The sequence below is a fragment of the Boleophthalmus pectinirostris genome, unplaced genomic scaffold (assembly GCF_026225935.1).
Source record: "Boleophthalmus pectinirostris isolate CB_2022bp ecotype Guang Dong unplaced genomic scaffold, ASM2622593v1 HiC_scaffold_1, whole genome shotgun sequence".
NCBI classification, from domain to species: Eukaryota; Metazoa; Chordata; class Actinopteri; order Gobiiformes; family Gobiidae; genus Boleophthalmus; species Boleophthalmus pectinirostris.
Genome location: NW_026570970.1, coordinates 36448068 through 36462871, shown reverse-complemented (window position 1 = coordinate 36462871; position 14804 = coordinate 36448068). Strand labels below are relative to the sequence as shown.

At 41.2% G+C, this 14804-nt stretch overlaps 1 protein-coding gene across 1 annotated transcript in view; it reads right to left on the bottom strand.

Annotated features, from left to right (window-relative positions):
• Nucleotides 1–14804, bottom strand: part of col5a2a (collagen, type V, alpha 2a) — a 92353-nt gene that overhangs the window by 33697 nt on the left and 43852 nt on the right. Inside the window, exons 2-7 of the mRNA XM_055150396.1 lie at nucleotides 5520–5768; nucleotides 5097–5116; nucleotides 4992–5024; nucleotides 4862–4894; nucleotides 3952–4005; nucleotides 1235–1327 (exon numbers count right to left, since the gene is read on the bottom strand). Of these exons, the coding sequence (XP_055006371.1) occupies nucleotides 1235–1327; nucleotides 3952–4005; nucleotides 4862–4894; nucleotides 4992–5024; nucleotides 5097–5116; nucleotides 5520–5768 (482 nt within the window). The remainder of the gene's footprint in view (nucleotides 1–1234; nucleotides 1328–3951; nucleotides 4006–4861; nucleotides 4895–4991; nucleotides 5025–5096; nucleotides 5117–5519; nucleotides 5769–14804) is intronic.

Here is a 14804-nt window from a genome sequence, read left to right as displayed (position 1 = left end):
TATATAGTATCGTTTAATGTGCTGATACAGTATCGATATCGTGGGCTGGTATACTGATATATCACCAAGAGTATTTTTTGGTTTGTCTTATTATAATTATTTTGTTACAGCTACAGTTTTGTGACTTTATGCGACACATTTGACATTTTCACAGTTTTCATGATTAAAATGTTTGTGTTTCATATGAACTTTGCACAAGAAGTGATTTAATAAAGTGGTTTAATAAAGTATCATCTATTTATTTATCATCTTTTAGTATATCTTCTTGAACTGTATTGAATTCGACTTGAAAGATATATCAAATTGAAAGTGCACTGTATCGAGGTATGTATCGTACCCTGGCCTATGTATCGAGGTATGTGTATATTATATATATATATATATATATATATATATATATATATATATATATATATATATATATATATATATATATATATATATAATAAATGTTTGAAATAAAACTAACCTCACATCGCATGAATTGTCACATGTTGAGGGACTATTTTCTCATATATCAGTCCGCCACTGCTAAGCTTTCTGGTTGGTTTTACTTCTAAAATGATTCTATGAACACAGACATTCACATGGACAGTCTGGTGTAATAATAGATTTGTTTCGGGTGTTTTGTGGAGTGGTTTAGTGGAAGGCTAACTATGGCCATTGACATGCACTAGCCTAGCACCAGTGACCTCTGCAAATACAAGGACTGGATGGAATATTTCAAAAAGTGTCTCCACACGTCTCCAACACTCTGGCTCACTAGGAAATGAGGCCCTATGTCCAAAATTCCGGACTGTCCCTTTAACCAGCTGTTGTGAAAATGGTCTATTTCAGTCCTGGAATTTCCATTCGCTACTGAAATTAAGGTAAAAGGAGCTGTTCACTTGAAAACTACATCTTCATCTTCTTCTTCACAAGGTGGAACAGAGCACTTTGAGCTTTGGAGATGCAGAAAGACTAATAATAAAGATACTCAAACATAACACCTACTCAACAAAACACAACTCCAGGTCTGTTTTTGAGGACGAAACAACATTAGAACATGAGTAAAAGCTCACAAGAGCCAATAGAGGACCTTTAAAAAAAAAAACTGAATCATGTCACCAAAGAGCGCATTGTAGGAATTAGATCATTTATGTTTATGTTTCTATTACCAAATCACCCAGAGACCACAGGGTTAAGACAAAGGTAACACGTCTTCTATAAATCATACAGTTGGAGTCCGTCTTACCCCCTGGTGAGTGGGGTGTCCTGGGGGTCCGGCCTCTCCTGGGTTTCCTGGAACACCTGGCTCTCCATCGTAACCCGCGGGGCCTCGCTGACCCTGGACAAAAACACAAAGATTGACATTGTTCATTCATACACTGGCAAGAAGTGAGGCTGCCGATCTGCGCCACCGTCTCCTCCATCCACCACCAACCCTCACACCATGTCGTAAAAGGCAGTGTGGGTGGAGTGTCTTGCCTAAGGACACAACAACTCGTATAAACAGCTGTAACAATGGTCCTTTATTTTAGGTTCAAGCAGATAAATCATAAGTCTCTCTGTGGTTTCTTGGAGCGCTGTCATTTCCACTCCATTTCTGTCTCTATGTTTTGTTTTGTTTTGCTTTTTTTTGTTGTTTTTTTACTGAGTCACACTGAAATCAATAAAAACTGGCAGATCTCACAGTGGAGGGAGCCGTGGGTGCGGTAAAAGACTGAACAAATGAGCTGAAGTCTTCACTGGAGGACACTGTGAAGAGCTCAATTGCAAAAACTGATATCACTGTTTTGGAAAATTCTTTTGATAGATTTGGCTTTTGAAAATATTACTGTGATGAAAATAAACCAAAAGCTTCCTGTGATTTTTTTTTATTATTATTTTATTTTATTTATTTTTATTTTTTCAAATGGCTGTTTTTGCAAATCTGTTTTTGCAATGAACTCTTCGGTCTAGTTGAATAACTTCTTAAAGGAAACTAAACACTACTAAACTGTTTACATAGTGTTTTAAGAACATTATCTGTCCCCAAGTGGATTTCTTTTTTTTTTTTTTTCTTAGCAGTATTGGTGCAGACTTGGTACATTTACAGATTTCTGGCCAAAAAACGTCTTAATTGAGTCTGGCCTCTGCAACTTTAAGTACTACATGACATCACACAGCACTGCCTTGATTACAGCCTGTGTTTCTGATTAGGGCCCCACCGATATATCGGTTGGCCGATATTATCAGTCTATATGGGCACTTGGAGGCACATTGGCTAAAGGCCTAAATCTTGCCGATCTGGGCCAGTAGTCCACGTGGGCAGGTTATATCTTATTATAAAGCTTAAACTCTCTTTATAATTACTTATGTTATATTACTGCCCCTGAACGCACCCCAGAGTCATGTCACTCACATGTGCTTGTGCACAGACATAGATCCACGTGCACCACACTGAGGCACTGCTTTACGCTCTTGTGTCTGATCTCAAACTCACCATAAATAAAAGTGAACTTCAGCACAGAAACAAAACTACTACTGTATTTATCAAAGTGCGAAGAAGACGGTCCCCACAGACAGAAGACTGTCCCACAGACAGAAGACTGTCCCCACAGACAGAAGACTGTCCCACAGACAGAAGACTGTCCCCACAGACAGAAGACTGTCCCCACAGACAGAAGACTGTCCCACAGACAGAAGACTGTCCCCACAGACAGAAGACTGTCCCCACAGACAGAAGACTGACGACACCGACAGAAGACTGTCCCCACAGACAGAAGACTGTCCCCACAGACAGAAGACTGTCCCACAGACAGAAGACTGTCCCCACAGACAGAAGACTGTCCCACAGACAGACTGACAGACAGACTGTCCCACAGACAGAAGACTGTCCCACAGACAGAAGACTGTCCCACAGACAGAAGACTGTCCCCACAGACAGAAGACTGTCCCACAAACAGAAGACTGTCCCCACAGACAGAAGACTGTCCCCACAGACAGAAGACTGTCCCCACAGACAGAAGACTGTCCCCACAGACAGAAGACTGTCCCCACAGACAGAAGACTGTCTAACAGACAGAAGACTGTCCCACAGACAGAAGACTGTCCCACAGACAGAAGACTGTCCCCACAGACAGAAGACTGTCCCCACAGACAGAAGACTGTCCCACAGACAGAAGACTGTCCCCACAGACAGAAGACTGTCCCCACAGACAGAAGACTGTCCCCACAGACAGAAGACTGTCCAACAGACAGAAGACTGTCCCCCAGACAGAAGACTGTCCCACAGACAGAAGACTGTCCCACAGACAGAAGACTGTCCCACAGACAGAGGACACACACACAGCTGCTGTCAACATGCTGGATTCTGTTATTTTTATGGGCAATAGTTTTGAGTCAGGATTAAAAGGACACTTATTAGTGCAGATTTGTGATCTGAGAAGAGCTTGTCTGAGGCTGAATCTTCAAATGTGTCGGTTTTGAAGCTACTTTTGGTTCTTTCTCATTGGTTAGTGCTTCACTGCTGTAGCTCCCACATAAACAGTCTGTTTTCTTTTCCACTGGCTGACTGTAAAGTGACTATAATGTCTGTACATGTTACTGCACCTGCATTGATATATAAATGAGCTGTGAATAGAGGTGTGAATGATTGGCATTTACGCATATAATTAATTACCTCAGCACACACACATTTATCAATAAAGGCTAATAGCAATAGTTTTTACTTTTTTTACTGGCTAGAATGTGATGTAAAAATGTCCTTAGTCCAACCTACTGTCTTTAAATATGACATAAAGATGCACAATAAGAGTAAATGTCACCTAAACAAATGTCATTTAGAGGCAGACCTAAGTTTTATAATCAATTGAAGATTTACAGTTTTACATCACTAACTATATCGGCTTTTATATCGGCTATCAGCAGCTCCGACTCCCATTTTTAGTCCACCCTTTAGTCCTCCAGTAAAAGTCGGCGGGGTCGTACCGGTCGTCCTTTGTTTCCGCGTTGTCCTCTGGGTCCTGGAGATCCTGGAGGACCCTGGAAACATGGAAAACACAAACAAACAGTTTAAAATCAAAATAGTCATCACCATAATCATAATAATAATAGTTAGTGCAGAGTTTGGGAAAAAAAAAAAAGGGAGGAAGGAGAGAAAGTGACAGAATTAAGAGAGAGGAGGAGGGAGGGAGGGAGGGAAGGAAGGAAGGAAGAAAGAAAGGAAGGAAGGAAGGAAGAGGGAGAGAAAGAGAGAGAGGAGGAGGGGTGGAAGAGAGAAGGAAGATGGCTCTACTGCCATCTAGAGTCAATGAGCTGAAACTTTTCCAAATATATGAAAATATTTTTTAGAGAGAGAGAAAGAGAGATAGATAGATGGATGGATGGATATAGATATAGATAAAGGAAAAAAATAAAATAAAATAAAATAAATCATAAAATGGCCTGGTGGCATTAACTGCTTGTCTCCATGGTGATGAATAAGTTTTATACAAGACTGTGGAACATTCTAAGCACAGCAACAGCATTACTTAAGTACTTATTACTTATTATACTACTTTTACTACTACTACTATACTACTACCCTGCCTGCTTCTGTCTCATAAACCGTGTTCTTTTGTCGTGGCACTTCCAGTTAAACGGGAATCCCATTTATTTCAATGGGGAATTTGGGAAAATGTTCTGTGTTGATGTGACCAACAAGTCACAGATTCTCTGGAGGCTTTAAAGCGTCTTTATAGTCCATATACAGTAGAACTTATCTGCTGTCCCCTACACAATAAGACAATGATGATGGCAGCGTCCATAGAAACTTCCGAAATAAAGTGGGTATGTAATGCATCATTTATTGAAAACAGGTTTATAATCAATCAATATTGTGAGTTTGAGTGTGTCTCACCATTGGTCCAGGTCGCCCTCTGATCCCAGTCACCTGTGGAGACATTTAGAATCAATGTAACCTTCACTCAATCATAAATAAAAAAAATAAAAGTATTCCACATGAATACTTCATATAACAGAATCCTTACCACAGGTACATCTCCAGGCTCTCCCTTCTGACCCTGAGACAAAACACACAACGTTAAACCAAGTCAAGAGTTATTTGATAAATAAAAAGTGAGAGAGTGAGTTACCCTATAGATTTTTCCACCACCTGAAACATAAGAAACAAAACACATCATTATTATTAGTGTCATAGTGAAAGTGAATATGCTGAAGGTGAACTGAAAAAGTTAAAACAGTATAAATAGACTCATTATAATTATAAACGGTGGTGGAGTGGCCAAAAGTAGTCTGATTAGAGTACAGTTACTTCAGAATAATATTGCTCAACTAAAAGTACAAGGAAGTGGTTCAAGATATTACTCAAGAGTTGTTGTTTTTTTTTTCTTTTTTCACCACAGAACTGATTGAACGAGACAATTTCCACAAGACGAGATGAGATACAAGATGAGATTTGACCTCACTATTTCTTACTTACTTGATTTTATGTTTTTGTTTCCATTCCAGTACACACTTGTTTTAAACATTGTAAATACGGTAAATTCGTTACTCACCGAAGCTCCCTCCTCCTCCTCCTCCTCCCTGGCCTCCTCCTCCTCCTCCTGTACTCCCGGAGTCCTGGCACACGGGGCAGCACTCCCCCTCGGGCACCACGGTCCTGTCACAGCCCACCACGTCGTCACACTGGATCTCGTCGCACAGCACCAGCCCGTTATCGCACACGCAGATCCGACACGGCTCCGGCTTCCAGATGTCCCTGTTTGTGTACGTCTGCCCGTCCGCCTCGCACGGCTTATCGTCATCTGGAACAGCAAGAGCACGAGGAAAAGTTCATTTAAAGTCATTTTTTCTAACGCTTTTTGTAAACACAGATCCTTTAAATTGCATTATACATTCACATTTAACAATCTATATCCCAAAACTACAACAAACGCACACAACTTGAATATAATGTTTGTCTCCTTCTGCTGGCAACATTTATCCAAGCTGGCGCCACCTAGTGTCTTCGCTCAGTTTCATTTCTCTCCAACCACTAGGTCAGGAATCAGAACACACTGAATACACTAGACCAGGGGTGTCATACTCAAATTCACAGAGGGCCGAAATTTAAAAATGGGACTAAGTTGTGGGCCAAACCAAATTTCAACAACATCTGAAGGTTTTCTCTTCTTTCAAAATATGTAATGTTAAACCTTTTCTTATTAAAATAAATGTTTAATAATAGTTTTGCTTAAACGCTGAATCCAGAACAAGCAGAATATAAAATAACAACATTTAAAAAAATAATGTCTCTATATTCTATCTGTAGCCGGTGGGCAGCTCTAATACATAACTGATATGATCCTGCGGGCCAAATATAATTATATCGTGAGCCAAATTTGGCCCCCAGGCCTGAGTTTGACATGTCTGCTCTAGACGGTTCACAAAAACCCTGGAAGTGCAAGTTGGGGCACCAGCCAATCAGTGAATAGCCATATATTTTGTGTTGGCAACGATTCCTGAGATCGAGGATTTAAAGCTGGAACAAAGAGAATGTTTGATGAATTTTATCAAGGGGAAAGACGTTATTGTCCTTCTTCCTACAGGATTTGAGAAAAGCTTAATATACCAGTTAGTCCCGTTAGCGGCGCATTACATACGCCACGACCAAATAGCAGCTATTGGTTAAATGATAAAAAATATCCGTCAGACAGTTTCTACGAAGTGAAACTGACTGATGAATGAGGCTGAGCAACAGTTGGGAGTGATGCAGTGTTAAAAGGCAAATTAGCCAATCAGTCTTTATTTACAGACAACACTCAGGGTGACCAAAGTGCTTTTCAGTGAAACCAGGACATGTTACGAGCATTACTGTTGTATACACACTGGAGTATAACCCTAATTTACACCAAAGAAGTAACAGTGGGTAAGCACAGCAGCACAACATCCACACAAGTAATGCTTTCCATTTTAACTGGTCGGACAATTTACACCAGCAGTGTCATACACACATCCAAAGGTCGTCATGACACTACGTGCTGCTCAGATAAGGTTTTAGTTCTAATTTTGCAGTGTCAACCGAGCGTCTCCAGGCTTTTTATCAGGGACAAGACATGAAATAAGCACGTGATGTCAAAATAAACGTCCAATGCCCTTTCAAAATACGTTCTGTAAAACCACTACAGTCACATAAACACCGTGCGTCGCATCAGGAGCTCGGGGAATGACTCACGATGGACTACAGAAAGTTTACAGCCGTGGAAGATAAATATAAAACACTTTACAACATCAAACAAAACTTTACAAGAACAACTTCTGAAGGAAAAGACGCCTGGTGCAGACGACCGAAGTGAAATGGTGAGTAGCTTCAGTCACCACAGATACGGCTCAGTTATCACAGCAAAACATCGTCTCTCTTGTTGTCAACTTCTGTTTTGTGACTTTAAACAGAATTTGTCCAATCAATACACTACATAAACAATATAAAAAGTTTAGTTTAGTATTTAGTTCAGTATTGCCTCTGGTGTAAATTGGAGCTTTTAAAAGTACATGCATGTGTAGCTCTGCCTTGGCTACGTGCTGCTGACTCTCCTGGTGTAAAGTCCAGGAAGCACTTGTCTTGTTTCAGAGTGACTTTAGTCAAGAGTTCATCATCTCTGGCAATGACACACTCCTATAGTTGCCCCAGGCAGTGTTGGGGAGTAACAGATTACATGTACCGGAGTTACGTAATCAGAGTACAAATTATGAGTAACTGTATTCAGTTACAGTTACTGTTTCAGTGAGTGGTAATTGGATTACAGTTACTTTGTTGAAATAAATGGATTACACAGCAGATGTTCACATTTTGGGCTATTTGGGCTTTTTTTCTTTTTCTTTTTTTTTTTCGGTAATTCCACTCATTGCCAGAAACTAAACCAGGTCTAAACTAGATCTAAACCAGGTGTAAAGCAGGACTAAACCAGGACTAAAACCAGGTCAAAACTACATCTAAACCAGGTCTAAAACCAGGACTAAACCAGGTCTAAACCAGGACTAAACCAGGACTAAACCAGGACTACACCAGGTCTAAACCAGGTCTAAACCAGGAATAAACCAGGACTAAATCAGGTCTACACCAGGACTAAACCAAGACTAAACCAGGTCTAAAACAAGATTTAACAGGACTAAATCATGCTGCGGGGGCATGTTTCCTCGTCTTCTATCAATAATATTTTTAATTTGTTTAAGTAAAGTCTGGGCTTTTTATTTTCTATTAGCAGACAAAACATCTTATGTGAAGATTTCCTCGTCTTTGCTTCTCTACAGCAAATCAAGTAATCCAAAGTATTCAGATTACATTACTCAGTTTAAGTAATTTAATGGATTACGTTACAAACTACATTTTGGGGTCTGTAATGTGTAATCTGTAAGGGAATACATTTTAAAAGTCACCTTCCCAAAACTGCCCCGGGGCAGATGTGGCAGCCACCGAACCACAGCCAAACAACAGAGCTGTTTACAGCGCCTCCATAAACTGTGCACCGCCGTATTCACACATTTGGACTTTCTGTCAAACGCTTTTCTCCGTGGAGACGTTGTTGCTTTGTCTGGAATGTTTCAGAGTGGCTTTAAACCTTTCTATCTTCATGGAGACCAAACCAGATGAAGTTACAGGTCAGATCTGTGGAGAGGCGACCCCGCTCACAGTCAGAATGCCAGTTTTTTTTAGGTATTTCTGCGCCATAAAACCACCTGTAACTGAATCAACGTAAGGTAGAGCTGTTTAATGTCACACTGTGGAACATCTCCGTAGAAACCAGCAGTGATCAGTGACGGACACTCCACCAGAAAAGTTACACAATGCACCTTTAAGTATCAAGAGCCCAACCATAAATAAAGGAGATTGCACCACAACTTCAAATGCCATGTGAAAAAATGTGTTTGCCATCCAAAAAATGAAGTTTCAAGGGTTAAATTTGAAGTTAAATACAGATTTATATTTTAAACAAATTACCTTGGAACAAATATTTTTTGACTTTGGGTCAGTATTAAACAATGACATGGGAAAACGTGACATAGTCCAACTTTTTACCACATTTTATACTGCAAATATACAAATAAAGTTATAATGCAGTACTGTTGATGTAGTATAAGTATTCATGACAAACCCAAATCCAAACGTCACTCTTTTATAATCCTTCTGTGTGCATATTCCAGGTGAGGAGAGTCCTGCTGTACCTGGAGCACACAGCAGGGGGCAGCTGTGAGCCTGGTTCAGGTAAAGTGTCAGGTTAACCACGAGAAGCCACTGTTCACCAAAACTCACACTTGTATTTATCCGATCTGAAAACATCAGTGTCCGGTTCACAGCAGCTTAACAGGATCTGAAGAGCTTAATGATGCTATTTCCTGATCTATGTTCTGATTTTGTTTCCTCACAAGAGTCACAAGAGGAAATTTAGTGAATATTGGATGTTTAAAGGACAAAAATTAGAAATGGAAACCAAAACTGTGAAGTAATGTGGGTTTGGAAAAAGTACAAACATATACTGTCCATAAAAAGATGATTTTGATTTCGATTGGAATGTCATTAAACCAAAACTAAGATCATCTCTCTGGAAAACATTTTAATGATATTTTCCATGTTTTAAAGCCGCTCTATGTCACTTTTCAGGTCAAGTGACAGGTTAGATCTGTGGAGAGGCGACCCTGCTCACAGTACAAATGTTTTTCAATGGATTTTTGAACTATGAAAACAGCGGGAATTGAAGAAATATGAAATTTCCAGGACTAAACCAGAATTAAAGCAGGACTGAACCAGGACTAAACCAGAACTAAACCAGGACTGAACCAAAACTAAACCAAGACTGAACCAGGACTAAACCAGGACTAAAACCAGGACTAAACCCGGACTAAACCAGGCCTGAACAGGACTAAACCAGGACTATTATTATTATTATTATTATTACATTTAGTTAAAGATACAGTATGTAACCTCCTGAAATCTCACTTATTTCCATGGAAACAGAAAGTTCAAACTACACTTCAGAACATTCTCCACAGAGACAGATAGACATTTAATGCCATACTACGGGATATTACAGCCAAAGGAACTGCATTTCTATGGCAACAACAAGCAGTGAGACCACATACGAATCAGGTTTGTGGAGATGCGAGCCCAGTCTCAGTGAGGACGCAGGAGTTTGAAGGTTTTACCGTGCACCAAGTAACCTTTATCAGAGTGTTTTTCTTGGCTAAAAAGTTCCAGACTGAGGCTTTAATCAGAGTGGGCTGTGTGCAGATGTGGTTCAGACCCTCGCTCTCGCTCTTTTCTCCGTAGGATGGACAGATTTTTCCCTTTGCTCAGCTTCACTTCAGTTTTTCCGCCGTCTGCAAGAGGTGAGGAAATCCAGAGGAGACGTGACACCACAGGACCGCAACGCTTTCAACCAATCACGCGTCAGATGCCCTCCCGTCCTCCCGTCCCCCTACAGCGCTGTGAGCCAGATGCCCTCCCGTGTTCACTTTCATGTAGAAATGAGAGAAAAAACTAAACCAAGACTAAACCAGGACTAAAACCAGACTGCAGGATTTAACTAGAACAACAGGACAACAGGACTGAACCAGGACTGAACCAGGACTGAACCAGGTCTAAACCAGGACCAAAAAACAGAACTAAAAGAGGTCGAAACAAGGTCTAAACCAGGACCAAAAAACAGAAATAAACTAGGACTAAACCAGGATTAAACCAGGTCTAAACCAGAACTAAAACAGGATTAAACTAAATTAGGACTAAAGTACTACTAAACAAAAAATAAACCAGGACTGAACTAGGACTAAACCAGGACTAAACCAGGAGTAAACTAGGACTAAACCAGGACTAAACTATGACTGAACCAGGACTAAGCCAGGACAAAAGCAGAACTAAAAGAGGTCGAAACCAGGTCTAAACCAGGACCAAAAAACAGAACTAAACTAGGACTAAACCAGGATTAAACCAGGTCTAAACCAGGACTAAAACAGGATTAAACTAGGACTGAACCAGGACTAAGCCAGGACTAAACCAGGACTAACAATGGTCTAAAACAGGACTGAACCAGGACCAAAGTCGGACTAAACTAGGTCTAAACCAGGACTCAAACAGAACTAAATGAGGACTAAACCAAGACTAAAGCAGGACTAAACCAGGTCTAAACCAGGTCTAAACCAGGACTAAACTAAAAGTAGGATTGAACAAGGTCTGGAGCAAGACTAAACCAGAACTAAACCTGGACTGAATAAGAACCAAACCAGGTCTGGACCAGGTCTAAACTTTTCTTTCTTTTCAAAAATGTCCAGAACAAAAACAGGAGTCTGATGTATCTGGCAGATGTTTGAAACCTGGGCACTTTATGGATTTTCCTAAAGCAAAAGAGACGGATGGAGAGAAAGAGGGAGGGAGAGAGAGACGGATGGAGAGAGAGGGAGAGAGAGAGAGAGAGAAGGAGAGAGGAGGAGAGAAGGGATTGAGGAAGCAAGAAAAGAAAGAAAAGAGGAGGTAAAAGAGAGTGGAGAGAGGAAAAATAAGTAAGGGAAGACGGGTGAAAAGAAAAAGAGTCAGGGATAGAGAGAAGAAGGTAGGGTTAAAATGAGAAGAGAGAGAGAGAGAGAGAGAGAGAGGAAGAGATGGAGAGAAGAGAGAGAGAGGGAGAGATGAGAGACAAAGAGAGGAAGTAAGAGGAGAGAAGGAGAGGGGGCCGTGATGGAGAGCCAGGAAAAACGAGATACGGAAAAAGGAAAGAACAAGGCAGAGAGGGAGGGGAGGAGGGAGGAAAAAAGAGAAGTGGAGGAGGAGGAGGGAGAGACGAAGAGACAGGAGGGAGAAGAGAGAGAAAAGGAGAGGAGGAGGAGGAGGGGGAGGAGAGGAGAGTCTATGGAAACTTTGAGTCACAGAAAGATTCAGACAGAGCTTTTCTAATCATTACAGCAGATATACAGGACTGAAGGGGATTTCACTTTAGGCCCCGTTTAGTCCTGGTTTAGTCCTGGTTTAGTCCTGGTTTAGTCCTGGTTTAGTCCTGGTTTAGTCCTGTCTGGTTTAGTCCTGGTTTAGACCTGGTTTAGTCCTGGTTTAGTCCTGGTTTAGTTCTGGTTTAGTCCTGGTTTAGTCCTGGTTTAGACCTGGTTTAATCAAACGAAACAGAAAACGCACAAACCAAAGCAAGAAAAATGATCTGACAAAAGTTTTGTTTTTTCTGCCAATGTGCAATTTTTTTTTTCACTTTTATTAGTCCTGGTTTAGTCCTGGTTTAGACCTGGTTTAGTCCTGGTTAAGACCTGGTTTAGTCCTGGTTTAGTCCTGTTTTAGTTCTGGTTTAATCCTGGGTTAGACCTGGTTTAGACCTGGTTTAGTCCTGGTTTAGTTCTGGTTTAATCCTGGGTTAGACCTGGTTTAGACCTGGTTTAGTCCTGGTTTAGTTCTGGTTTAATCCTGGGTTAGACCTGGTTTAGTTCTGGTTTAATCCTGGGTTAGACCTGGTTTAGTCCTGGTTTAGTTCTGGTTTAATCCTGGGTTAGACCTGGTTTAGACCTGGTTTAGTCCTGGTTTAGACCTGGTTTAGTCCTGGTTTAGTTCTGGTTTAATCCTGGGTTAGACCTGGTTTAGACCTGGTTTAGTCCTGGTCTAGTCCTGGTTTATACCTGGTTCAGTCCTGATTCAGCCCTGGTTTAGTCCTGGTTTAGTCCTTGTTTAATCCTGGTTTAGTTCTGGTTTAGTTCTAGTTTAGACCTAGTTCAGTCCTGGTTCAGTCCTGATTCAGTTCTGGTTTAGTCCTGGTTTAGTCCTGTTTTAGTCCTGATTCAGCCCTGGTTTAGTCCTGGTTTTAGTCCTGGTTTAGTCCTGGTTTAGTCCTGGTTAGTCCTGGTCTGTAGGTGTGTGTGGTGCAGCTGTTTTCTCTAAATCTCAAACACAGGCTCAGAGTTCCACATAAATCACCATCTCTTTTGCTCTCTTTTCTTTCCACTGATGACATCATGAGGTGTTACGTAGGATTAGTGACAGGAGAATGAAACAAAACTGCACAGTGTGGAACATTTCAGCACATTAACAACTGAAGCTCAAAATAACAACTTTAAATTGCAGGGGAAAAAAAAAAAAGGTTTAGTAACAGACTGAATGTACTCTGTTTAAATAAAACTAAACCAGGACTAAATCAGGACTGAACCAGGACTAAATCAAGACTGAACTAGGACTAAACCAGGACTAAACTGGGACTAAAACTGGACTAAACCAGGACTAAACTGGGACTAACCCAGGACTGAACCAGTCCTAAACCTGGACTAAACCAGGAATACAACGAGTCTAAAACAGGTCTAAACCAGGACTATACTCAGGACTAAACTAGGACTGAACAAGGACTAAACCAGGACTGAACCAGGACTAAGCCAGGACTAAAGCAGGACTAAACCAGGACTAACCCAGGACTAAACTAGGACTGAACAAGGACTAAACCAGGACTAAACCTGGACTAAACCAGGACTAAAACAGGACTAAACCAGGACTACAACCAGTCTAAACCAGGCCTAAACCAGGTCTTAACCAGGACTCAACACGGATTAAACTAGGACTAAATGAGGACTAAACCAGAACCAGACCAGGAGTTAGACCAGGACTAAACCAGGACTGAACCAGGACTTTTTCCACAGTTAGATTTGGCTCGGTCACAGTTCTCCTCAGACATGTTCAGACTGATCCTCTTTAATATTCAAACTTCTGAACTCTGTGATTATTATTCCTCCATCTTTAACTCCAGTCTGCTCCTCTCTGAACCAGGCTCCACGGGACAACATGGAGCTCAGGAACCTTTAGGCCTGGTTTGGTCCTCATCAAGTCTTGGTTTAGTCCAGGTTTAGATCTGGTTTGCTTTTTCCTTTTAACATGTTTTAGATTTGGTTTAGTCCTGGTTTGTCCTGGTTTAGTCCTGGTTTGGTCCTGGTTTGGTCCTGGATGAGTTCACACTTGAGACGGTTTAATTCAGATTTAGATTTGGTTTGGCTCTCTTCTAGTCCTGGTTTAGTCCTGGTCTAGTCCTAAAATAGTTCAGAATTTAGGCCCAGTTTAGTCCCAATGTTGTTGTTTTGTTGTTAATGTTTTATCTAAGTGCAAGTGTGAACGCAACCTTGAACTTGATTTAATTCAGTTTTAGTCCTGGTTTGGTCAGTCTGGGTTCAATCCTGCTTTAGTCCTGGTTCAGTCCTGGTTCAGTCCTGGTTTAGTCCTGGTTTAGTCCTGGTTTAGGTCTGGTTCAATCCTGGTTTAGTTATAGTTTAGTCCTGGTTTAGTCCTGTTGTAGTCCTGGTTCAGTCCTGGTTCAGTCCTAGTTCAGTCCTGGTTTAGTCCTGGTTTAGTTCTGGTTCAATCCTGGTTTAAGTCTGGTTTAGTCCTGTTGTAGTCCTGGTTTAGTCCTGGTTCAGTCCTGTTCCAGTTCTAGTTTAGTCCTGGTTTAGTCCTGGTTCAGTCCTGGTTTAGTCCTGGTTTAGTCCTGGTTCAGTCCTGGTTCAGTCCTGGTTCAGTCCTGGTTTAGTCCTGGTTTAGTCCTGGTTCAGTCCTGGTTCAGTCCTGGTTTAGTCCTGGTTCAGTCCTGGTTTAGTCCTGGTTTAGTCCTGGTTCAGTCCTTTAGTCTGTTTAGTCTGGTTCAGTCCTGGTTTAGTCCTGGTTCAGTCCTGGTTCAGTCCTGTTAGTCCTGGTTCAGTCCTGGTTAGTCCTAGTTAGTCCTGGTTTAGTCCTGGTTCAGTTCTGGTTAGTCCTGGTTTAGTCCTGGTTCAGTCCTGGTTCAGTCCTGGTTTAGTCCTGGTTTAGTCCTGGTTCCGTCCTGTTTCAGTCCTGGTTCAGTCCTGTT